Source organism: Aquarana catesbeiana, linkage group LG05 (assembly GCF_042186555.1).
Source record: "Aquarana catesbeiana isolate 2022-GZ linkage group LG05, ASM4218655v1, whole genome shotgun sequence".
In the NCBI taxonomy this organism is placed as follows: Eukaryota; Metazoa; Chordata; class Amphibia; order Anura; family Ranidae; genus Aquarana; species Aquarana catesbeiana.
Window position 1 is genome coordinate 23,952,338 of NC_133328.1, and position 24,600 is coordinate 23,976,937.

The 24,600-nt window shown below is 42.6% G+C and overlaps 1 protein-coding gene across 1 annotated transcript in view; it reads left to right on the forward strand.

Moving 5' to 3' along the window:
• The window catches only part of DGKB (diacylglycerol kinase beta), an 804,956-nt gene that overhangs the window by 410,350 nt on the left and 370,006 nt on the right, over nt 1–24,600 (forward strand). The window contains exon 20 of the mRNA XM_073629524.1: nt 4,182–4,342. Coding sequence (XP_073485625.1) covers nt 4,182–4,342 — 161 coding nt within the window. The remainder of the gene's footprint in view (nt 1–4,181; nt 4,343–24,600) is intronic.

The following is a 24,600-nucleotide window of genomic DNA, read 5'->3' on the forward strand; positions in this document are numbered from 1 at the left end:
GGGGGGGGGCTCAGAAGGGGGGAGATCCTGCACCTATTTTCTGAGAAAAAAAACCCTGAATATATTACATTGTTGGTTTCGGGTTTAATACCCCTTTAAATTTTTAGGGCATATGTAAACATTTATAGGTAAAGATAAGATCGAATGGGACAAAAAATATTTGTAAAAAGGTGTCTAGGCACACTGATCACATGGTTTATGGAAAAGACTCCTAGGAGCCTGATATCTGGACAGAGTCAACCAATCAGTAATCATATTGACCAACAGGGGGCGGCTCCCAATGGCTCAGCCCTGGTCACAAGACTTGCTACTGAAGCAGCCCCAGAGTACCATCTTACATTTTTCATTTCATTGTAGACATGTGTGGTTTGTTTCGTTCCGAATTAAGGTTCGGACTAATTTTCGTTTTTCGGAAATATGGATGTATCCGAATCTCCGAATTAGAATCCTACCGAACTTAAACTAATCCAAAATAACCAAAAAAAAAAACATTTCAGACGAAATTCGAATTCAAATCGTTTTCAAATACTTTTCGAATTCGAATAGTTTTCAAATTTCCAAAGAGAATAAAATAGAATAGAAAATAAAGGAATATAATTTTTTTTTTCTATTCTATTCCTTTATTTTCTATTCTATTTTATTCTCTTTGGAAATTGGAAAACTATTCAAATTCAAAAATTTTTCGAATTCGAAAATTTTTGCAAACTCGAAACTCGAAATTCTAAATTGATTTGAAAACGTTTTGAATCGATCCGAATTCGAATTAGAAAAATTTCAACCGATTTGAAAGCAAAATAAATGAAACAAATTCCAAAAATCAACTAAACGAATGAAACAAATTTAACAAAATAAATTTATGTAAATAACGAATCGAAAAGAAACTAAACAAATTTTCTCTTTCGGCACAATTTATTGTACAATTCCTCCTATTGGATAAATTGCAGTAAACTCCGCCCTTTTTGAATTTAAATAATTGATTAGCTAGATTTGATAAATATATTTTTGGTGACAATCACATCATGCGTAAAACAAAAATTGCAACTAACAGAATACAGAATAGAAACGTGGAGCAGATGGGAAGACAATGGGGGTTGGTTTACTGAAGTCAAATAGGCTGTTCACATTACAAGAGAAATTGCACTTTGCAAGGGCATTTGTCCTAGAGATTAGTGAATGAGGTGAAGCTCTGCTGACCTCCATCATCCAATTATGTGCAAGCAAAAAAAATGTATTTTTTCTTGCACATGATTGGGTATCCCTTGCTAAGATCTGGGGAAAATTCCCTAGTAAAGTACAAATTCCCTAGCTAAGTAACCAGCCTATCTGCCTTTAGCAAATCAACTTGTCATGGTCAGGGGTCTGGCACGGAGACCAGTAGCTACAGCAGTGGAGAGTCACCCAGCGACCAGCTGGATGAGTGCAGCAGTAGGTTACCCTGGCGGGTGACACGGGCTCACACAAGGTGTGGAGTCAAAGCACTAACCGGTGTTCATAAGAGCTCCTAAAGATGGAGATGGATTTTGCGGCATGTTAGTACCAGGTTGCGGTCCTCAGGATTGCTCCACCAGGAGGTGAGCAGGCCAGGGTCCAGTAGTGGATATAGCAGGTAGGGATCATGCAGAAGCATAGTCAGTAAACAACCCAAAGGTTGGTAACAAGTGATTGCAGGTTGAGATTAAGCAGAAGCGTAGTGGAGGAACAAGCCAAACGTCGGTAATGAGTGGTAGCGGAGATACGGACATAAGCAGGGGTGGGAAGAGGGAGATATTGGCTGGAAAGAGCACAATAATCTGGCAAACAGGTAGTGCAAAGGCATTGGCAAATAGGAAGTTCATAGGAGGAGCAAGGAGTTAAACTACTTCCCGCCCGCCCACCGTCAAATGACATCAGAGAGGTGCGGCTCTCGCTCTGGGGCGACGTCATATGACGGCGCCCAGTTTAGCCACGATCGCGTGCCCCACGGTGCACCGTGTTCCTTGGGGAACGGCACAACCCCGATCTCTGCACAGCCGATCTCATGTAAACAAGGAAGTGCCGTTTTTGCACGTTTTTTCAGCTTTTCCTCTCTCACACTGACAGAGTGTGAGGTGAAGGGAGCTGATAAGCGGAATCTCCTCACAGGAAAAACGTGCAAAGGTAATCAGGGCACTGATCATTAGTGCCCTGAATTCAATGCAGCCCCAACAGTGCCAATCAGTGATGCTATTCTGTGCCCGTCAGTGACACCAGTCTGTGCCCATCAGTGAAGCCAATCTGTGCCCATCAGTTATGCCAATCAGTGCTACTCTTCAGTGCCCATCAGTGCCACCCATCAGTTCCAATCAGTGCCAACCAGCAGTGCCGCCCATCAGTGGCACATATCACTGCCCATCAGTGCTGCCTATCAGTGCCCATCACTGCCGCCTATCAGTGCTCTTCAGTACTGTATATCAGTGCCACCTATCATTGCCCATCAGTGCTGCATATTATTGCCTCATCATTAGTGCCAACCCATCAGTGCCCTTCAGTGCTGCCTCATCAGTGCCCATCAGTGCCGCCTCATCAGTGCCCATCAGTGCAGTCTATCAGTGCCCTTCAGTGCCGCCTCATCAGTGCCCATCAGTGCAGCCTATCAGTGCCCTTCAGTGCTGCCTCATCAGTGCCGCCTCATCAGTGCCCTTCAGTGCCGCCTCATCAGTGCCCATTAGGGAAGGAAAAAAATTACTTAATTAAAAAATTTGTTGACAGAAACTAATGCTGTGTACACACGGTCGGACTTTTCAGCTACAAAAGTCCGACAGTCCGTCCGACAGACTTTCGACAGACTTTCGACGGACTTTTGGTGGACTTCCGACTGACTTTTTAACGAACGGACTTGCCTACACACGATCACACCAAAGTCCGACGGATTTGTACGTGATGACGTACACCGGACTAAAATAAGGAAGTCGATAGCCAGTAGCCAATAGCTGCCCTAGCGTCGTTTTTTGTCCGTCAGACTAGCATACAGACGAGCGGATTTCTGGGTCCGGCGGAGTTAGGATGTAAAGATTTGAAGCATGTTCCAAATCCATCAGATTTGCGACTGGAAAAGTCCGCTGAAGGTCCGGTGAAGCCTACACATGCTCGGATTGTTCGCCGGATTTGGTCCGTCGGCGTCCGTCAGACAAGTCCGGTCGAAAAGTCCGACCGTGTGTACGCGGCATAAGAAACATTTTTTTTTTTTCAAATTTTTTTTTCAAATTTTTTTTTGTTAGCAAAAAATTAAAAAAAACAGCTGTGGTTAAATACCACCAAAAGGAAGCTCTATTTGTGTGAAGAAAATTATTTAAAAAAATCATTTGGGTACAGTGTAGTATGACCGCGCAATTGTCATGAGCGCTGAAAGCTGAAAACTGGCCTGGGCAAGAAGGGGTTTAAAGTGCCCGGCAATAAAGTAGTTTTTAAGGTTCAGCAGAAACAGGATACAAGGCAGGATGGTCTGATGGATCAGACAGAGTGCTGTCTAGCATCTCAGGTGGCTCTGCAAGAACAGACATTGTCAGGTACAGCAGAGATTGCAGGTTCAGACCCGGGTTCTGACACAACCCCTGTATCTGTGTGGAAGTGGCCATGTTGGTGGAGACAGGGCTTTGCTTTCTCAGAGCTCAGCGAGGAGAATAGCGAGGAGCACTGCAAGTCCCTAGCAAAGTAAACAGCCTATTTGTCTTTAGTAAATCAATCACCATGCCACTATCTAAAATTATATAGGAACACTCAGTGGGCACTTACTGTATAGCCGTTTCCTTATCAGTCTGTGCCTCCTATCTGAGCAATCCGTTGTGGAGCCTAGAACACTATTCGGAAGTGTCAGAGACCCCTCTATCCCCATAATGATGCCACAAAAAGTATCTGATCTGTCAATTGGCAAGATAAACCAACATGATGGCCTTGGATATATAAACTCAGCAAGCAGTAAAAGGACCTCCTCAAGGTTCCACATTCATTAGCATTCACCAACCCTTCTGAATAGTTTCTGGAGGTTCCAGAAAAGATTGATCAAAGAAAGGTAGATGAATGTATGTGCTCCTTTTCTAGGTTTACAGGATTGAGTGTGCCTATATAATTCTAGGTAGCAACAACTTATCTCAGCCTTTGAGCATTTTATGTTTCATTTAACCTTCCACATTTTTAACATCCATCCACCTGCTTTTCTTCTACAGGTTATGAGGGTGAGAACCTCCTAAAGTCTCTTAAAGACATAGAGAATGGGACAGCCGTTCTGCTGGACCGGTGGAGGATTGATGTTATCCCCAATGACAAAGATGAAAAAGGAGACCCAGTGCCTTACTCTATCATAAACAATTACTTTTCTATCGGAGTGGTAAGATTTATTTTTTTTTATTATTATTTTAAGCGTACCTTAAAGTAGAAGTTCAGTCAAAAACTAAAATCTCTAAATTTACTTGCAGCCACAATCTAAGACTATCCTATCTAGTTCTGTAAAGCAAAAATCGCTATATATACCTCTTCTGAAGCCGTTCCGGTCTGGTCCCACGCTGAGCTGTCAGTGGCAGCTTCTCTCTTTATGCGGGTGCAGAAGAGGCAGCCGACAACAAAAGCCCCATAGTAACTCTATGGGTGACGTCACTTCCCAGGCAGGGGAAGGGAGCAGTTCCAGTATGTGCCACCTCTGTCCAGGTGTAAAACCAAAATGTGACAAGGAGGCTGCATGGGCCCCCTGGAGCATGGGTGGGGTCACCATTGTGACCCCTGAAGCTATGCCAGTGCTCCAGATCCCTATAAACAAAGAAATTGTGATGCCCTGTGCTGCTGGTCCATACACAGAAAATACACAGCCCTTGAGTGAGTACCCATCATAATGCTCACAGTGGCATGTGCTCATTGGTCATTGCAGCCAATAACTGTGCTGAGCCTTCTCAGAAGAAAGAAGAGCTTCTCATTGGTCAATGTGGTCATGTGGTGCCCCCATGTAATGGCAGTGAAGACAATCTGTGCCCATCAGGCACAGGAGAGCAGCCTAGAGTGACAACCATAGCTTAGCTTCCTCCATAGATACAGAGAAAGAGCCACCAAGGGATAGGAAGTGTGTTATTTTTAGGATTACTAGGTGAAAATGAAGCCATTGAAGCTTGAGAAAGGAAAATGAACACAGACACCATATCAAAGATTAGTGGACAATACACTTTAAGATTCATGGTTAATATACACTATATTGTCAAAAGTATTTGGACGCCTTGTCTTTACACACACATGAACTTTATTGGCATCCCAGTCCGTAGGGTTCAATATTGAGTTGGCCCACACTTTGCAGCTATAACAGCTTCAGCTCTTCTGGGAAAGCCGTCCACAAGGTTTAGGAGTGTGTCTATGGGAATGCTTGACCATTCTTCCAGAAGTGCATTTGTGAGGTCAGGTACTGATGTTGGACGGGAAGGCCTGGCTAGTAGTCTCTGCTCTAATTCATCCCAAAGGTGTTCTATCGGGTTAAGGTCAGGACTCTGCAGGCCAGTTAAGTTACTCCAACCCCAAACTCACTCATCCATGTCTTTATGAACCTTGCTTTGTGCACTGGTGCGCAGTCATATTGGAACAGGAAGGGGCCATCCCCAAACTGTTCCTACAAAGTTGGGAGCATGAAATTGTCCAAAATGTCTTTGTGTGCTGACTCCTTAAGAGTTCCCTTCACTGGAACTAAAGGGCCAAGCCCAACCCCTGAAAAACAACCCCACACCATAATCCCCCCTCCACCAAATGATTTGGACCAGTGCACAAAGCAAGGTCCATAAAGACATGGATGAGCGAGTTTGGGGTGGAGGAACTTGATTTGCCTACACAGAGTCCTGACCTCAACCCGATAGAACACCTTCGAGATGAATTAGAGAGGAGACTGCGAGACAGGCCTTCTGTCCAACATCAGTGCCTGACCTCACAAATGTGCTTCTGGAGGAATGGTCAAACATTCCCATAGACACACTCCTAAACCTTGTGGACAGACTTCCCAGAAGAGTTGAAGCTGTTATAGCTGCAAAGGGTGGGCCAACTCAATATTGAACCCTACGGACTAAGACTGGGATGCCATAAAGGTAATGTGCATGTAAAGGCAGGCGTCCCAATACTTTTGACAATATAGTGTATTAGTAGCTGTAGGGAAGAGAGTGTTATTTTGTACATTATCATTCTGGTGCCTCACAATTTCAACTGCAACTCTTGTCCCCACTGGTAATTGGAACCCAAGATGATCCCCAATTTAGGCTTTAAAAAAATATTTCAGTTGACTGAAAGTCATTACAATTCTTCCACAAAAATATTCCATTTTTTTATTGTGGGGGTTCTTATTGTTACTTATACAGTTTAAGTGATATAGATTATTTAGCAAATATTCTGTTTCTATTTAGCTCTTTTTAAACTTAGTTTAAAGCAGTTTGGTACTTTTTTTTTTTAAGAGCCAAGTTATTTTAACTATGAAACAAATTAATCAAATTAGCTGCAAGATTCCACTCTTCAGTTTAGTTGTGATCTAGAGAACCTTTTCTTACCTGTTCTGTTAATACAAAAAAAAAAAAAATCTCTGCAAATCTATGTACCGCTTGCATGTTGCCAAAAGCACGGGTGATATTATTACCTCCTTTATAACATATTAAAGTGTCAAATGCAAAATGAGACCTTGAGGTCTCATTTGCACTAGAGAATGTTTTTTCAAAGAGGATACAAAGCCCATGACCCAATTCCCCAGCTCACATCATCGTGATATTTCATCTTAATAGACATAGGATAAATGCCAATTATATACCGAAAAATATTTTTATCTTCACATTTTTGTATTTTGTCTCACTATGCAGATTACAACCTGGATTTAAAAGCTTACTTAACATTTTGCGAAAAAACTGTAGTAAGGAAATATTGAAAAGACTTCCCTTTGTTCATATCTTATTACCAGAAAAGTAGGGACATATTTCCATGCTAACAGCCAATTGTAAAATAGGGCAGGGTACACTTTTTTTTTTTTTCATGCTTAAGTAGATGTACGGCTCTCTTTAAATGCAGAAAATGTAGATTGGCCTAGAAGTACAAGTGTTGCTTTGATTTGTGAATCATTTTGGGAATGATTTTATTCTATGGTTAAATTGTTGTTGGCCCTTTTACAAGGTCGGAAACCCAAAGGAAATAAATATTTGGTCTAACTAGTAAAGCCTAACCCGTGGGCTAGTTTATTAAAGCGGTAATTTTTTTTTTACCTTAGCCTGTTCAAATATTCAACAAGGTTCAGCAAAATTTCTGTCCTTTAAATTCCCTTGAACTTCAAAAGTAACTCTTGGCAGCTGCTAAAATCAATCAGTTAACAGCTAACCTGATCCTGTAATCATCCCAACTGTGCTAAACTGAAAAAAAAAAATCATCTTCCTAGGTTACCATCAATCTCTGCGGCTGGGTCTGCTGTAATGTAATGACAGAATGAGAGTCTGCAATGAACGGGGCCAACTTTTTGCTGAACAACCAATAGTGAAGATGAAGTTACAGTGCAACTTTTTCACTTAGCTGAGCAAACCAAATGGCCTTCTTCGGGCAAATTGTCCCTAAAGACTAAGCATGCTCTCTTCCATGCTGGAGTGTAGGGTCTGTTGTTGTATAATTATGGAATGGAAGTCTGCTATGAACACTTGCAACTTGATGAACAACATTCAATGGTGACCAAAAAATTAGTGTTGCTTCTATTTTACTCAGTTGACCAAACCAATAGATTTCTTTTATAGGCCTTATTGCTTTTCTTTCCTGTAATAAGCATATATAGTTACATAGTAGGTGAGGTCGAAAAAGACACAAGTCCATCAAGTCCAACCTATGTGTTTGATTATACGTCAGTATTACATTGTATATCCCTGTATGTTGCGGACGTTCAGGTGCTTATCTAATAGTTTCTTGAAACTATCGATGCCCCCCGCTGAGACCACCGCCTGTGGAAGGGACGTCCACATCCTTGCCACTCTTAAGGCCCATACACACGATCGGACTTTTTGACAACAGGGGACCCCCTCCTCCTGCGTGGCGGTTCCCAGGCCCTCCCACTCCTTTGGGGAAGCCTAGGACCACGGTAAGTGCCTGAGATGGCTTCCCACAGAGGGGATGGAGGAACATCCTTTTTCCATGCTCCTCTGTGACGAATTGTCATGGTCTGGAGTTTTACACTTGAAGGCCAGTCGCTATAGCAGTAGAGAGGCATCCATCGACCAGCAGGATATGTGCACAAGCAGGAAACCCTGGCGGATGACACTCACCCAAGGCATGGGAAATAATGACTAACCTGTATTCACCAGAGCTCTTGATGGTGGAGATGGGTTTTGCAGTATGTTAGTACCAGGTCACGCTCCTCAGGATTGTCCCACCAGGAGGTGAGCAGGCCAGGGTCCAGTAACGGATATAGCAGGTAGGGATCATGCAGAAGTCAGTAAACAAGCCAAAGGTTAGTAACAAGTAGTTACCAGTTAGGATCAAGCGGAAGCGTAGTCAAGGAAAAAGCCAAGGTTTGAAAACGAATGGTTACAGGTTGGGATCAAGCGGAGGTGTAGTCAAGGAACAAGCCAAAGGTCAGTAACATATGGTAGTGATAAAGACCAGATAAAGACAACTGCAGGTACACAATGGAGCACAGTGGAGCGATATATCAGCTGGAGAAAGCATAATAATCTGCCACACAGGAAGTGCAAAGGCATGGCTTAACCCCTTTATGCCAACAGTACGCAAATATGCTGCCCCATTGGACTGGGCTTTTTTCTGTGGGGCCGCAAATTTGAGTATCTCCCCGGCACAGAGACCGGGGTCTCACCGGTTCCAGGTCACCAGATCGCTGTGATAGTCTCTGATTGATAGGTCACTGTGCTATCCGCCCCTGTGTTTTCTGTCTCTGTGAATAGACGAGATACATTGTATCATTCTCAGTCCTTGCAGAGATAGAAAAAAAAAAGTGCATGAAAAAAATAAAAAAAAAATAAAAAAAATAAAAATAAAAATCACAAGAAACAAGGTTCAAGGCAAGATTGTCTAAGGCAGTGATGGCGAACCTTGGCACCCCAGATGTTTTGGAACTACATTTCCCATGATGCTCAACTACACTACAGAGTGGATGAGCATTATGTGAAATTTATTTCCAAAACATCTAAGGTGCCAAGGTTCGCCATCACTGGTCTAAGGGATCAGACAAGGAGCTGTCCATCATCTCAGGTGGCTTGGCAAGAAGAGTTACTACCAGACACTGTGTTCAGATCCTGGCCCTGACACTGGGACCGTGGTAAGTGGCCGGGATTGCTTCTCACAGAGGAGATGGAGGAACATCCTTTTCCTATTCCGAAAGAAGCTGGAAGCAACGATGCTGTTAGCCCCCTTGTGATATGAAAAAAAAAGTTAATGACATTTTTTTATAATACATTTAAAAGCATCATAATCCCCATCATAATTGTGAACGCAAACACAGTGTAGATCCAGCATGCATATGTAAGGTGAGGCCAGTTTTGGAGTGAGAGCAATAATTCTAGGGTCATCATTCATAATCAACTCCAAACTGATAACCTGTAAAGGCTTTTAAAGCATCACATGGATTACTGTATGTACTGTTGTTTGCTGCCATTTCACAGGCGTACACAATCTTGACTAGGGATGAGCCCGTGGTTCGATTTGGGTGTTCGTTTTTTTCCAAAACTAACCGAACATATGGGGCGTTCGCGGGAATTTAGAGCGCTGCGTAACGCCCCAGATCGCAGTGCATTGATGTTCTGGTGCGAACCGAACCGGGGGTGTTCGGCTCATACCTAATCTTGACATCCACTATATTGTCAGCAGTATTGGGACACCTGCCTTTACACGCACATGAACTTTAATGGCATTCCAGTCTTAGTTCGTAGGGTTCAGTATTGAGTTGGCCCACCCTTTGCAGCTAAAACAGCTTCAACTTTTCTGGGAAGGCTGTCCACAAGGTTTAGCAGTGTGTCAAACATTCCCATAGACACACTCCTAAACCTTGTGGACAGCCTTCCCAGAAGAGTTGAAGCTGTTATAGCTGCAAAGGGTGGGCCAACTCAATATTGAACCCTACGGACTAAGACTGGGATACCATTCAGGCTGGGTTCACACCGCAGCATGGAGCGGCTCACAGCAGGGGTCTAGTAAGTTCCCATTCACTGTTTCAGGTCCGATTTCAGCCTGAGTTTTGAATTCGGACCTGAAATGGACCAGAAGATGCACCGGAGCTGCTCCGGAGATGTATGAACCGGCTCCATAGAGAGTCGGACACAATCTCCCGACATCCAATTTGCAATAGTGTGAACCTAGTCTAAAGTTCATGTGCGTGTAAAGGCAGGTGTCCCAGTACTTTTGACAATATAGTGTATTTGGTATCTATTTACTCAACACAATATCATCTTTTATATTTTACAAAAAAAGGAGGGCACTATATTGTGCACTTGTATGCCCTATTTTTCATATTTTAGTGTATTTATTCTTTCTGTGTATTTTTTTCTTGAAAAATTTGGTAAACAGCTGCATAAATATGTGACATAAAAAATTGAAACAGCCACTGTTTTCTTATACAGAGCCTCTGTTTTCAGAAAACATATATTTATATACATATATATATGTTTTGGGGTTCTAAGTAGTAGCTGTCCAGCAAAAAAAAAAATTGCTGATTTTGGCGTGTAAAATATTTAAAAACTGCCCCTGACAGCAAGTGGTTAAATCAGATTGAAATACTTCTGGGTTGCATAATCCATTAAACTTTTAAGAAAAAGAGACTCGTTACAAATAGTCAATATCTTAAAAAGAAGGGATTTTGAAATGATTGTGGGGAAAATGATAGAAAATAAGGTTAAAACCAAAGTTTTCCTTGAAGTAAGCCGTAACAATAATCTTCAGGAACATTTCTGTACATTATATTTAAATCAATAACAGATGAATCATGGTAGGTTGCTATGAGCTACATTATTAGACATACGTAAAGCTCATCAAGTAATGATTTCCTTCTATGCTATGGCTGACTCAAATGGTTTAAAGTGCTTTACCGTTTTTTTATACAAAAGTGGGAAAGGAGGAGGAGTGGAGGGTTAAGACATTCTGTAAAATAGAGTATACGAATATCTGATATGATACAAAATGGCTTTTATTAATTATTCTTATGAAGTTGGATATAGGTTTCCAGCTCTTCTCTCTCCTGCAAACAAATGCAAGGATTTGCTTTTTCATTTTATTTTTTTGCAAATAGCTCGATAGCTTGAGATTCTGAAAAACTCAAAATGGGTACCAGTCTAAAGAAAATCCTAGGATACCTAAAGTGCAGCACTCAAAATGCCTACATAAAAAAATAAAATAAAAATAAAATTAAATAAAAAAAAAACAACATTAAATTAAACAATAAAAGTCCCAAAAAAGAGTCCAGAAATTGTGAAGCCATCTGATGTGCCCAGAAAATAAACTTCAGTGTTATCTTTCCACACTATCCACCATTTGTGAGCACACAAAGCCTCTTAACAGAATGTATTGTCCCTTTATAAACCAAGTGGTCAAATAATGCTTGTTAGTAGACATGTGCACTGCTGGAAAATCAGTTTGTTTTCATTTCATTCGTTTGTTTTTTGTTGTTTTTCGGGGAATTCGTTATGCTCCTGATGACGTCTGCTTGACGAAACGTGTAGGGCGAACCTGACAGCATCACTGCGTCACTTGTGGTTTTGGAGTTTCTGGTCTGTGGAACGCAAGGCGCCCCAGACGATTGTGTTGTAAATCGTGTAATACCTCTTTGCACTGTTGACGGTGCTTTTTACTAAACTTTTATGCAATAAACTTTTATTTACGGATTTAGACGATGGGATCCCCTTTTTTCTTATCCATCTATGTGTGAGTGCATTGAACGATCGTGCATGTCAAAGAGGGAACACAGGACAAAGAGCTGACTCCATTGTGAGGCCTTTTACAACATGCAGGGGTACATCCCTTTGGTGAGTGCGGACCTGAGGGGGGAGCACGTGTGAAGAGTCACCAAATTTGGCGATTAAAATAATTTTTTACCAAAAATATGTAGAGGAATACATATCGGCCTAAACTGGTGAAGACATTTTTTTTTTTTACATTTTTTTGGGGGATATTTATTATAGCAAAAAGTAAAAAAATATTGGGTTTTTTTTTTCAAAATTGTCGCTCTTTTTTTTTATAGCGCAAAAAATATAAACCGCAGAGGTGATCAAATACCAACAAAAGAAAGCTCTATTTGTGTGAAACAATGGACATCAATTTTGTTTGGGTACAACGTCGCAGGACCGCGCAATTGTCATGTGAAAAACAGAGTGTAGCACTGAAAATACAACATATAATATATCTGTGTGAAGATATAAACATATATCATGTGAATGTGATAATCACATGGATAAAAGGGAATCAGTGAAAATAATGTCCAAACTATAGAAGAACAACTTTAAACACCCAAAAAAGTAAACTTCCTAAGAAGTGTGTCCAGAAAAAAAGTTGATTATGAAATCTTCTGTGAGGATGGAAATAGATGAAAAACCGGCTGTAGGACTGTTGAAACAAAGGAATCTTCTAATGGAAAAATGTAGATGTATACTCCTACCAGACAAGGTGGACCCACTTGCCTGTGGCAGTGGGTCAATCGAGCTCGAAATGACCTGAGGCCGGATGGCAAAAAAGGGGTATGTACCCACTCAAATGCAACTGCAACAAGGAAAGGAAGTCACTCCGGACTCAAATGATCCGCTTGTTGACAGGGATGGATCCGTGGAATGCGATCTGTCTGGATATCCAACTCGTGCAATTCTCCAAGCCGAATGGGACTGCAGCCCAATGGAGGGTCCGTTTAAAGACCAATGATGGATGGAGAAATGTTCTCATTCAAGCCAAGATAGAAATAAAGGAATAAAAAAGGGCTCCATATGGTGCAGGTCAAAAAAGGATTTTTTTTCATCTTAAAAAAGTATAAACATCAAGGCAGATGAGTACAAAAATAGTGATCACTGAATAAAAAGTTTAAAAGCAATATGGGGAGCAAGTGAAGTGGGCGTGGCGCGTTTCGTCCCAACGGACTTCAACTGGGGCATAACACTGCTCCCCCACATTGCTCATATTTATAACATATCCCATTGATCAAACATGCAGCAGTGAGAAGTATGGCTCCGCCCTCGGTATTCAAACCGGAAGTAGTAGCCTCCGGCATGAGCTCCACGCCTCATTATGAGATCCTAAAACTTGTAAAGCAAACACATAGGGACAGGGGGCGGAATTATGCCCGCTATACCGTGACCCGGAAGGTATGGCCATTGGCGCAAATTACACCTCATTCTCAGATTCCCAGGTCAGGGTTCCCCCAAGTGGTTCAATATGGACGAGGGTCTGCGGAAGGAGCACGTCGCTACATAACCAGGTAACTGCAACGGCAACAGTACAACTCCCGCATGACCCTATCCATAGATGAAACTTCCAAACGGTTCACATGATCGAAACACGTGACACGCCGTAGATCACGCGGGCCCAGTTCTTGTCATGGCGCAATGACGTCACCCAACAACGTGGGCTCCGGATATAGGCCCAGGACGATACAAGCCTGAGTGGGCGTGACTGCCCGGAGCTTCCTGAATGGATCAATCACACGACCACCATGTGACTTCATGTAAGCCACACAGGCATCATTGCCATTATAGCGCAATGACGTACTGACGTCAGCGGGTAAAATGCGCTCCAAACTGCCACCTGGATGCCTGTAAGGGTCTCACTGTGGAAACCAGGAGAAAAGAGAATAACCCCTCAAAAGATTGGTGGGACTTTAAAGGCAACGAAGTAGTAAAAAACAATTTTATTGATACAAATATACAAAAATACAAATAGAAAAAGTCTAATACAGTTCACTTGATAAACAATAAAATAATAAGAATATGAATATACTGATGTAGAATTCGAATGTATATTCGTGTAATCTTCCACCTGGGTCTACGCGTTTCGGGACTAACTATAGAGTCCCTTCATCAGGGGCAACTTGTAGGAGGAATCACACTACATAATGAGATGTAAATTGAGATAATTAGAAATCATATGTATTAAACATATTGCTTGCATTCTAGACCATTCTGTATAATTGGACGTCAGAAAAATTTAAAATAAAATACATACCCAAGCATATTCAATAAGAGAAGCTCACTGCCAGAGTCCCAGAGGCGAGTCCGTCAAGAACGCCCCGAAGATCCAAAGGAGAGTCGGGCATATATCTGGCCCAGCCTTATCCACACTGGTCCCCCCGTGTGACCCCAAAGGAGCGAAGCTCAACAGGGGTAACACTATCCCAGAGGAACCCGAATTGGATGAAAACCAAAGGGGTATCTGAAACGAAGAAAAAACACCCAATAGGCTAGTGTCCACCTGCCTATAAAAAAAAAAAACGTATAATAGCAACCGCCACAGCGTGGACACAGAACCACACATCCACCATGTGGATCCGTGTTCAAGCAGGGCATGAGAGTAAATTAAACTTAAACGCATAGCTTACCCTAATGGTGGTACATAACATGAATTATCGGGGAGAATAGAACAGGAACCCCAAAATCCAGAGGAAAAGTAGAGAACCCTTAAATACACAGGCAGCTCCAAACAGTCATAGTGGGTAAAAGGCTTCCTAAGAGGACAGGATCTGCAATATGGGACAAAAAGAACTAGTCACACAAACAGAAATGTCCTTCATATACAGCAATATATAGTATATATTGCAAAAAAGCAATCAGAAACAGGCAACACCAAGAGCCTACAGCAGATTGCAACTACAATGAGCGAAAAAAGCAAAGGGAGACATTACCATGTTAGTCATAGGGCTGTATGTCTGTGCATTTAGGGAGCTCCACTCATCCGACCCATGAACGCCGCCGCCGAGCAGGACAGTGTCACTGACGCAATATCCGGCGGCTTTGTGGAAACCAAGCCAACGTGACCACGGAAGTAACAAATAGGGCAAACATTGATAAGATCAATGATTGGACTAAAACAATCAATCCAAAGTAACACAATCATTTAAAATTGATAAAAAAAATGAATGTGCATAAGTACCATGATATCAAAATAACAATACCAATGTCTAAAAAGACAATAGCGCAGAATCAAATATAAAATCTAACGAGGTCTAATACAGTTAGGCCGTTTTCACACTGGGGCGGTGGGGGCGTTGGCGGTAAAACGGCGCTATTTTTAGCGGCAGTATTCGGCCGCTAGCGGTGCGGTTTTAACCCCCGCTGGCGGCCAAAAAAAGGCTTAAAACCGCCCGCAATGCGCCGATACAGCGGCGCTATGCCGGCGGTATAGCCGCGCTGGCCCATTGCTTTCAGTGGGCAGGAGCGGTGAAGGAACGGTGCATACACCGCTCCTTCACCGCTCCAAAGATGCTGTTTGCAGGAGTTTTTTTTTCTCTCCTGCCAGCGCACCACTCCAGTGTGAAAGCCCGCTTTCACACTGGAGACACAGCAGCGGCAGTTTTAGGTCGGTTTGCAGGCGATATTTTTAGCGCAATAGCGCCTGCAAACCGCCCCAGTGTGAAAAGGGCCTTAGCGCTAAAAATGTAAACATATATCATGATGTGCATGAGCATTGTGACAGACCGGACGAAAAAATGAATGAATTAAGCTTAAGCAATTGTCAGTTAAAGCGACGCAGTGCCGTATCGCAAAAAACGGCCTGGTCATTAAGGGGGCAAATCCTTCCGGTCCTTAAGTGATTAAGTAATGGTACATCCTCCACTATGAGGGACAATATCGTCTGATTGATATATTGTTATATGGTGTCGTTCCCTTTATCGTGAACATCCAATTCTGATCTTTGTGGTTCCACCAAAATTTTAGAGTCCTCCCAAGGAACAGTCCAGCGCCTTGTAAAACGATGCCGACTGCTCCATCCTACTTAATGTATTCCAATGTCATTTAAAAAAAAATAAAAGAATTGTAAGACAAAGTTGGCATGATGAGCACCGAAGAAGAAGAAGCACATTGAGGGAAATGTACTGTAATCTTGTATAATTATTATCATATCTAATATAAATGAGAAAATGTAAGTTTTACATTTCGTTTGCGATGAAATATGGCGCGGATAAGGGACCGGGGCCCATTCAGCCGGAGCTGGAATATAAGATAATAAAATGTAGAGAGTGACTTAATCACTCAGCATTATTAAAGATTAATAGAAAATCATTAATAGCATTTCTGTTAGCGTGTATGTCGTTCGCTTCTGTCTACGAGCTTTCTGCCCTCAGATACTCATCGAACACGAGTGAATTACTGACGAGTTCATTAACCCTTTCAGTTCCGCTTATATGGCATTTTAACCACTTGACCCCCGTAGGATTTACCCCCCCCCCCTTATTGACCAGGCCACTTTTTGCGATACGGCACTGCGTTGCTTTAACTGACAATTGCGCGGTTGTGTGACGTTGTACCCAAATAAAATTGATGTCCTATTTTCCCCACAAATAGAGCTTTTTTTTTGGTGGTATTTGATCACCCCTGAGGTTTTTATTTTTTACGCTATAAACAAACCCAATAGACCGACAATTTTGAAAGAAACAAACAATATTTTTTACTTTCTGCTATAAAACATATCCAAAAAAAAAATGTAAAAATCAAATTTCTTCATAAATTTAGGCCAGTATGTATTCTGCTTCATGTTTTTGTTAAAAAAAAAAAAAAAACCCAATAAGCGTAAATTGATCATTTTTTGCGCAAAAGTTGTAGCGTCTACATACTATGTGATTTATTTCTTTTTTACTAGTAATGGCGGTGATCATGATCAGCGACTTAAAGGCTGGACTGTGACAAATCGAACACCTAACGGACACTTTTGACACTTTTGTGAGGACCAGTGACACTAATACAGTGAGTAGTGCTAAAAATATGCACTGTCACTGTACTAATGACACTGGCTGGAAAGGGGTTAACATCAGGGGCGATCAAAGGTTGAAATGTGTACCTGGGGAGTGTTTACCAACTGTGAGGTAGGTGCTTTGACTGCTTGAAAATATGGATCGGAGTTCCTGCTTCACAGAAACACAGGATCCATCAGTGGACAATACGGGGCGCAGCGGCGCCACCCCCCCCAATCCATGCGCCCGACCCCTAATCTACATTCAGGGCACCGGACGCATGAATTTCAATTTTTTTTTTTTTTTTTAGAAGAAGCACGTGATTAGAGCCAGAGGCTCTAACTGGCTTCAAAAAAGGGTGGGCACTGACCCCTGAGCCTACCCAGTTGTGTGACAATAGAGAATTAATATTCACTACTGTCTTCCTGATTCTCCTACCTGGCCAATCAGGACGTGGGTCCTGAGACCCGATTGGCCTAGAGGAGAAGCAATCGGATTTACAGCCGAGGAGGAGATGCAGGGAAAGCCGCTGTGAAGCCAAAGTAGGAGGAGACGCAGATGACAAGGAGGAAGCGACCTTGATGGGGTAAGCACGGGGCTGGTGGGCTGACGATCGAGTGACAGGGGTGATGCGACCGACCTACCGACGGGGAGGAGCTATTATTTTTCTGTTTGGCGCCCCCCCCCCCAAATGGAGCACTAGGATTTATGTCTTCTGTACTCGCAGAATGACAGTCTGCCTTGTTTACATGGGCAGACTTTCATACTGTCAGAGTATCGAGCGATCGGCGGTAGGGTTGCCACGTCATCTCGTTAATCCAGGACACACATTAATTACACAGGTTCTGTGGCTGATTACGATGGTAATTAAACTCACTTGGTGCCTTATCTGCATTAAATCAGCCTCAGAACCTGTGTAATTCATATGTGTCATGGATTAAAGGGATGATGTGGCAACCCTAATTGGCGGGGGCCCAGGGGGACATCGGGTCCGTGGGACCCGCTGTGTAAAATCACAATGGGAGTGAGCCCCTGGCGGTGCGCGTGGCTCGTGCCTGAAACCCGGAAGTGCACAATCACGTATATATATATGTAATTCTGTGTAGAGTGGTCCCCCCATAGGAGTAAATACGCTATAGGGCGGTCTGGAAGAGGTTAATACATACAAATGTGATGTGTTTATGTTTTAATTTTTTTCTAAAATAAATAAAATTGGAAATAAGATATTAAAAAAAATAAATAAATAAAATAATAAATAATAAAATAAAATAATATTTAAAAAAATATTTATGTGAGGTGCTACACGTATAATTTTATTTTCTTGCTACTAAGAGATTGAACCTCCTGCTGGTAGTGACCTCACTGGGTTAGAGCTACGTGGGAGCTTTTTAACAGCTTAATCGTGCCACTAAAACTGGTACCGATTAAAGCCTCGTACACACGCTTAGATTTTCGGACGACCGAACGTCCGTTTTTTTGTGGCATGCTAGTCTCATGTGGAAAGTGAAGAGGTTACTAACAATATGAAAATTTTCGTACGACAGCATACAACGTCAGAAGTGACGTAACGCGTTGAATAGTTTTGTATGTATTCTTTCGTTTCTGGGCATGTGTAGTCTTGCCCTTGTAATTTGTAATTGTAGTCTTGCCCTTGTACGAAAACCATACTAATGAAATGAAAATTGAACGTTGAGTTCACATCCGACAAAAATTTTATAGTCTGCACATCCAGCATTTGTCAGGTTGTCTGTATGGGGCCCCGGTGTCAGGTTGTATGGGGCCCCGTGTCAGGTTGTCTGTATGGGGCCCAGTGTAAGGTTGTCTGTATGGGGCCCAGTGTAAGGTTGTCTGTATGGGGCCCAGTGTCAGGTTGTCTGTATGGGGCCCAGTGTAAGGTTGTCTGTATGGGGCCCAGTGTCAGGTTGTCTGTATGGGGCCCCGTGCCAGGTTGTCTGTCTGGGGCCCCGTGTCAGGTTGTATGGAGCCCCGTGTTAGGTTGTCTGTATGGGGCCCCGTGTCAGGTTGTATGGGCCCCCGAGTCAGGTTGTATGGGACCCCATGTCAAGTTGTCTGTATGGGGGCCCCGTGTCAGGTTGTCTGTATGGGGCCCCGTGTCAGGTTGTATGGGGCCCCGTGTCAGGTTGTATGGGACCCCGTGTCAGGTTGTCTGTATGGGGCCCCGTGCCAGGTTGCCTGTCTGGGGCCCCGTGTCAGGCTGTATGGAGCCCCGTGTTAGGTTGTCTGTTTGGGGCCCCGTGTCAGGTTGTATGGGACCCCGAGTCAGGTTGTATGGGACCCCATGTCAAGTTGTCTGTATGGGGGCCCCGTGTCAGGTTGTCTGTATGGGGCCCCGTGTCAGGTTGTATGGGGCCCCGTGTCAGGTTGTATGGGACCCCGTGTCAGGTTGTCTGTATGGGGCCCTGTGTCAGGTTGTCTGTATGGGGCCCTGTGGTTTCTAACACTAGCCCTGCCTGGGGAACCTTGAGTTAATGTTCTGCACGGGCCCACTACCACACCTGACAGCTAACCCTCATTTTACCTCCTGTTATTGTAACACACCACTATGTAAGGTTTGGTGAGGCCCCTTTCACACTGCCGCAGCTTGAAAGTCGCAGGATTTTGCAGCAATTTTAGCACAATTTTGAGGTGATTTCATGGACTGCCTGTGAAAACTTGAGGTTCATGGACCTCAACTTGCATCAAAGTCGGACCAAAGTAGTACAGGGACTACTTTGAAGTCGGTCTGATTCGAAGTCGCACAGATATGAATGATACTCATTGGAAATCATGGGGTAAGACTTGTCATGCGACTTTGCAGTCCCAAGTCGCATGGTATTCTGAATGGTGCCCCAACAAACAAGTACAGCAGAGACTAACAAACTCATTGGACAGAGGTGATGATGCCCATTCACTGCCTAAAGGTCGGGGGCCCAGGAAGATGAATTATTTAAATGAGAACGCCATGTGTCACCTATCTGGCTGTGCAGCATGAACATTTTTTTTTTAATTCCCATCCTGGCATGTTGTTGGGCCGTCAGTTTTTTTTTCTTCTTCACAATGTTGCCCATCTCCGCTGTCCATTCACATTTTGAAGGGACTGTGGCGGTATTCCAGTGCCTAGAGATGAAAATTCTCACCTTGAATAAAAAGTCTCAAGACAGACTTTTTAAGACCCCCAGAATTCAGCAAAAACTAACATAAATTTAACATGTTTATATAATAAAACATAAAAAAGGGAAAGGAGTAAAAAAAATTAAAAAAACTAATTTGGGTTAACTACATTTTTCTCCTTTGAGTTTTCCCCTATATATAAAGACACTAAAATTATGTTTCTGGTAAAAAAAAACAAAAAAAAAACAAAAAAAAAAAAAACATTTATTTAAAAATCTGCCACTGCAAACAAGAATTAATGCAAATTTAAACAGTTTACATAAAAACAATAAAAAGAAGCTAAGGGAAGCAGGGAATGAAGGAGTTAATAAAAAATAATTTGAGTTCAGTAAGGGTTAATAGAAAGCTAAATTTTGTGTTAATATTTTTTTTTTTTTTTAAATGTATACTAAAGTAACGCAAAAGTGGGCAGAACTTTTTTTATTAAATTACATAGGTTGTTAAAATTTCACATTATTATAGTGTAACTCTTCCTCTATAGGGGGGGTGCTGGCTGTGCGGCATAGATGGTCTTCCATTGCACGCTTTGTCTTTAGTGCTGGTTTTTCCTTCTTTAAGCTTCTTCATCCATCTGTGCTCATTGCTCTTGTCAATGGTCTGTGGATGTCGGGCAGCCTGCACCCCTCCTTCATCAAGAACTCAATGACACACATTGCTTCAAATCCATTTTTTACCTGCAATGTAAAAGAAGAAGGTGAGTTACTAAAGAGGAAAAGTTACTCTACCAACATTTAACATTTGAATGATCTATGTAAGTTAATAAAAAAGTTATGCCCACTTTTGCATTATTTTCGGGACAGCCCTATTTTTATAGTTTTATAGATCAATATATATTTTTTTATATATTTTTATATATTTATATTCAGTATACTGTATATACACTCACCGGCCACTCTATTAGGTACACTTTGCAAATACCTGGGTTGGACACCCTTTTGCCTTCATTCTTCATGGCATAGACACAACAAGGTGTTGGAAACATTCCTCAGAGATTTTGCCCCATAGTGACATGATAGCATCACGCAGTTGCTGCAGATTTGTCGGCTGCGCATCCATGATGCCAATCTCCCATTCCATCACATCCTAAAGGTGCTCTGTTGGATGGAGATCTGGTGAGTGTGGAGGACATTGGAGTACAGGGACCTCATTGTCCAGTGGTGAGATGATTGGAGCTTTGTGACATGGAGCATTATCCTGCTGGAAGGAGCCATCAGAAGATGGGGACACTGTAGTCATAAAGGGATGGACATGGTCAGCAACAATACTCAGGTAGGCCGTGGGGTTTAAACAATGCTCAATTGGTGCTAAGGGGCCCAAAGTGTGCCAAGAAATATCCCCCACACCATGACTATAGGATTCGTCAACTGCGGTCTTACATTTATCTTATAACTATAATAACCACACAACGCTGCGTGACATGGGTTTTAATGGCCACAACAGCCTTTTATTAACCAAAATAAATATAACCATAAACATAACAATTCTTAACACCAGGAGGGGGTCTTTGGGGTCCCATTTTGCTCAATAACCACTGTGACCTCAGCTGTGCCCCAGCCGGCTCGAGGACATTGCGACTTTCCAAATTTCTCTTTCCCTTGGGACCTAAGTCCTGGGAGAACCACCAACAACAAACCAAGGTGGGATCCCATACCCTGTATGGGTCCCCCAAAATTTAACCAACTGTTTCAATTCTTGACCCCCCAAAGACCCCCTGACCCGCCAGCTGCTGTGACAAATTGTTCAAGAAAACCATAAATATATATTCATTTTTTTTTTTTTTTTTTTTTTTTTTATATTTTTTTTTTTTTTTAAAGAAAAAACTCATAACCAAATGTAGGGCGGGAGGGAGGGAACTTCTACCAACAGGGAAAATTCTGGAATGATTTCCCAACAGCCTGTGCAACATCCCAACCCTTTCCTGCTCCACCCACACACCTGACCTGCTCCTCCAATAAGGTAAGCTGCCCTTTTTCCCCCTAACTAACTCAGTAAAAACTTAACCCTTGCCGACCTGTTCCTCCCATAGTCATGCCGACCCTCCGTCCAGATTTTCCTCCGGGTCGCACTTTATATCACCACCACCAGCCTGAACCGGTGATACAAGGAAGGATGGATCCATGCTTTCATGTTGTGTACACCAAATTCTGACCCGACCATCTGAATGTCGGAGCTGAAATCCAGACTCATCAGACCAGGCAACATTTTTCCAATCTTCTATTGTCCAATTTTGGTGATCCTGTGCAAATTGTAGCCTCAGTTTCCTGTTCTTAGCTGACAGGAGTGGCACCCGGTGTGGTCTTCTGCTGCTGTAGGCCATCTGCTTTAAAGTTCAATGTGTTGTGCGTTCAGAGATGGTATTCTGCATACCTTGGGTGTAACGAGTAGTTATTTGAGTTACTGTGGCCTTTCTATCATCTGGAACCAGTCTGCCCATTCTCCTCTGACCTCTGATATCAACAAGACATTTCCTCCACACAACTGCCACTCACTGGATATTTTCTCTTTTTCGGACCATTCTCTGTAAACTCGAGAGATGGTTGTGTGTGAAAATCCCAGTAGATCAGCAGTTTTTGAAATGCTCAGACCAGCCCGTCTGCCACCAACAACCATGCCACGTTCAAAGTCACCTATATCCCCATTCTTCCCCATTCTGATGCTCGGTTTTAACTTCAGCAAGTCGTCTTCACCACGTCTAAATGCCTAAATGCATTGAGTTGCTGCCATGTGATTGGCTGATTAGCAAATTGTGTTACTAAGCAATTGAACAGGCGTACCCAATAAAGTGGCGGTGAGTGTATATTTTTGCATTAAACCTGTTGGTCCTGCCAGTTTTGGAATGTTCAGCGGCTTCCTGTTTAAGGGTAACACCCACAACTTAGCAGAGGCAGCATTGTCAACCCCCCCCCCCCTCCCCCCATGGAATGGGAACTCCTGCTGCGTACTCTAAATGCACAACAACATTTTGCTTGGTAGTGCACAAGTAGGCAGGCCAAAGATATGACCTTTATCCCTCTGTTAGTGTGGTCGACTTCCATACTGTGTATTGTCCTTTTGCTGCTCTTCTGCCATTTCAATACCTAGAGCAGTGATGGTGAACCTTGGCACCCCAGATGTTTTGGAACTACATTTCCCATGATGCTCATGCACTCTGCAGTGTAGTTGAGCATCATGGGGAAATGTAGTTCCAAAACACCTGGAGTGCCAAGGTTCGCCATCACTGACATAGAGGATGTACCAGGAGGAACCACACGACCCCCAAGAAATGCCCAACACTGGTGAGGGTGGTGCAAGAGCGTTTCGGCCTTGGAGTCCCGCAAGAGCTTCCTTGGATCTTGCGCCTACGACTGTCCAGGCTTTGGACACGGCAATCTGGATATATAAGGAATCATAAGTGATTTTTTTGATAAAATTTTATGAAAAATAAAACAAAAGCACAGGCAGATGTTTTTGTTATATAATACCCAAATGATACATGTCATTTTTGGTAGTGTTTAGGCATACTTAATGTAGAAAGAGGAGTCACTTAGATCGATCTGAGAACATGGTACAAACAATACCCCCCTAGACACGATTCCTTTTTTGCGGTGAAATATGATTGCGCAGGAACAACACCTGAAAAATGTACCATGAAATATTCAACATAACCTACAGTTCATCTGTTTATTAATGAGCATACAAGAGGAATGTGAATTCTAGGGCAATAATCAATATAAACTATGAGACTCTTCAGTGGGAAACTGGGACACTTGGGAATAATAGTGCAATTATCTAGCAGATAATGATCTGCGTTCTGCTCTCCTCTACCAACTCAGACCTTACATATGCTTAAAGGTACCGTGTCACTTTTTTTTTTTTTTGTCAATGTATCCATCATCTGAATATGTTAATAAAAAAAGATATAGGCAAAAGTCTTAACATATTATATTTACTCTGTTAAGCAGAATCTTATTTTAAGGAGAGACAGAGGGGACAGAAATAATATAGTTGTGACTCTTGGCTTATAATTAAAGCCCAACTCTGGGCTTGGGATCCTCCCCTGTCCCCCCCGTAAAAGCACCCCTGCACCTTTAAAAAAAAAAACAAAAAAAAAACTGTATACATACCTTTTTTTAAGGTGTCTTCCTTTCAGTTACCTGGTGTCCTCTTAATCTTTTTCCATGTAATGATGTGACACCACTCACCACATTTGAGTCCAAGGCAGGCCCATGAGCTGGATCTTTAAATTCCAAGCTGGAGTTGAACCTTTAAAGCGGAGTTCCACCCATTTTTTCATGTTCCTTGCAAGATAATGCCCACCTCCCCCAGAACAGTCTGTAATGGAAATATATATATATATTTTTTTTCAATTTTTATTTCTAAATACCTTATTTTTCTCTGTGCAGTCCGCACTTCCTGTCCCAGTGTTCTGTCGAGAAGTGCCCCCCATCGAATAGTGCCTGGCATGTACTGCGCATGCGCCGTACGGAACAGCACAACAGCTGATCTGCCGATAAGCTGGGCTGACGTAACCAGGGCGCATGCGCACATCTTAGGGGGTATCTCTCGATGGGAGATACCATTTCACAGGC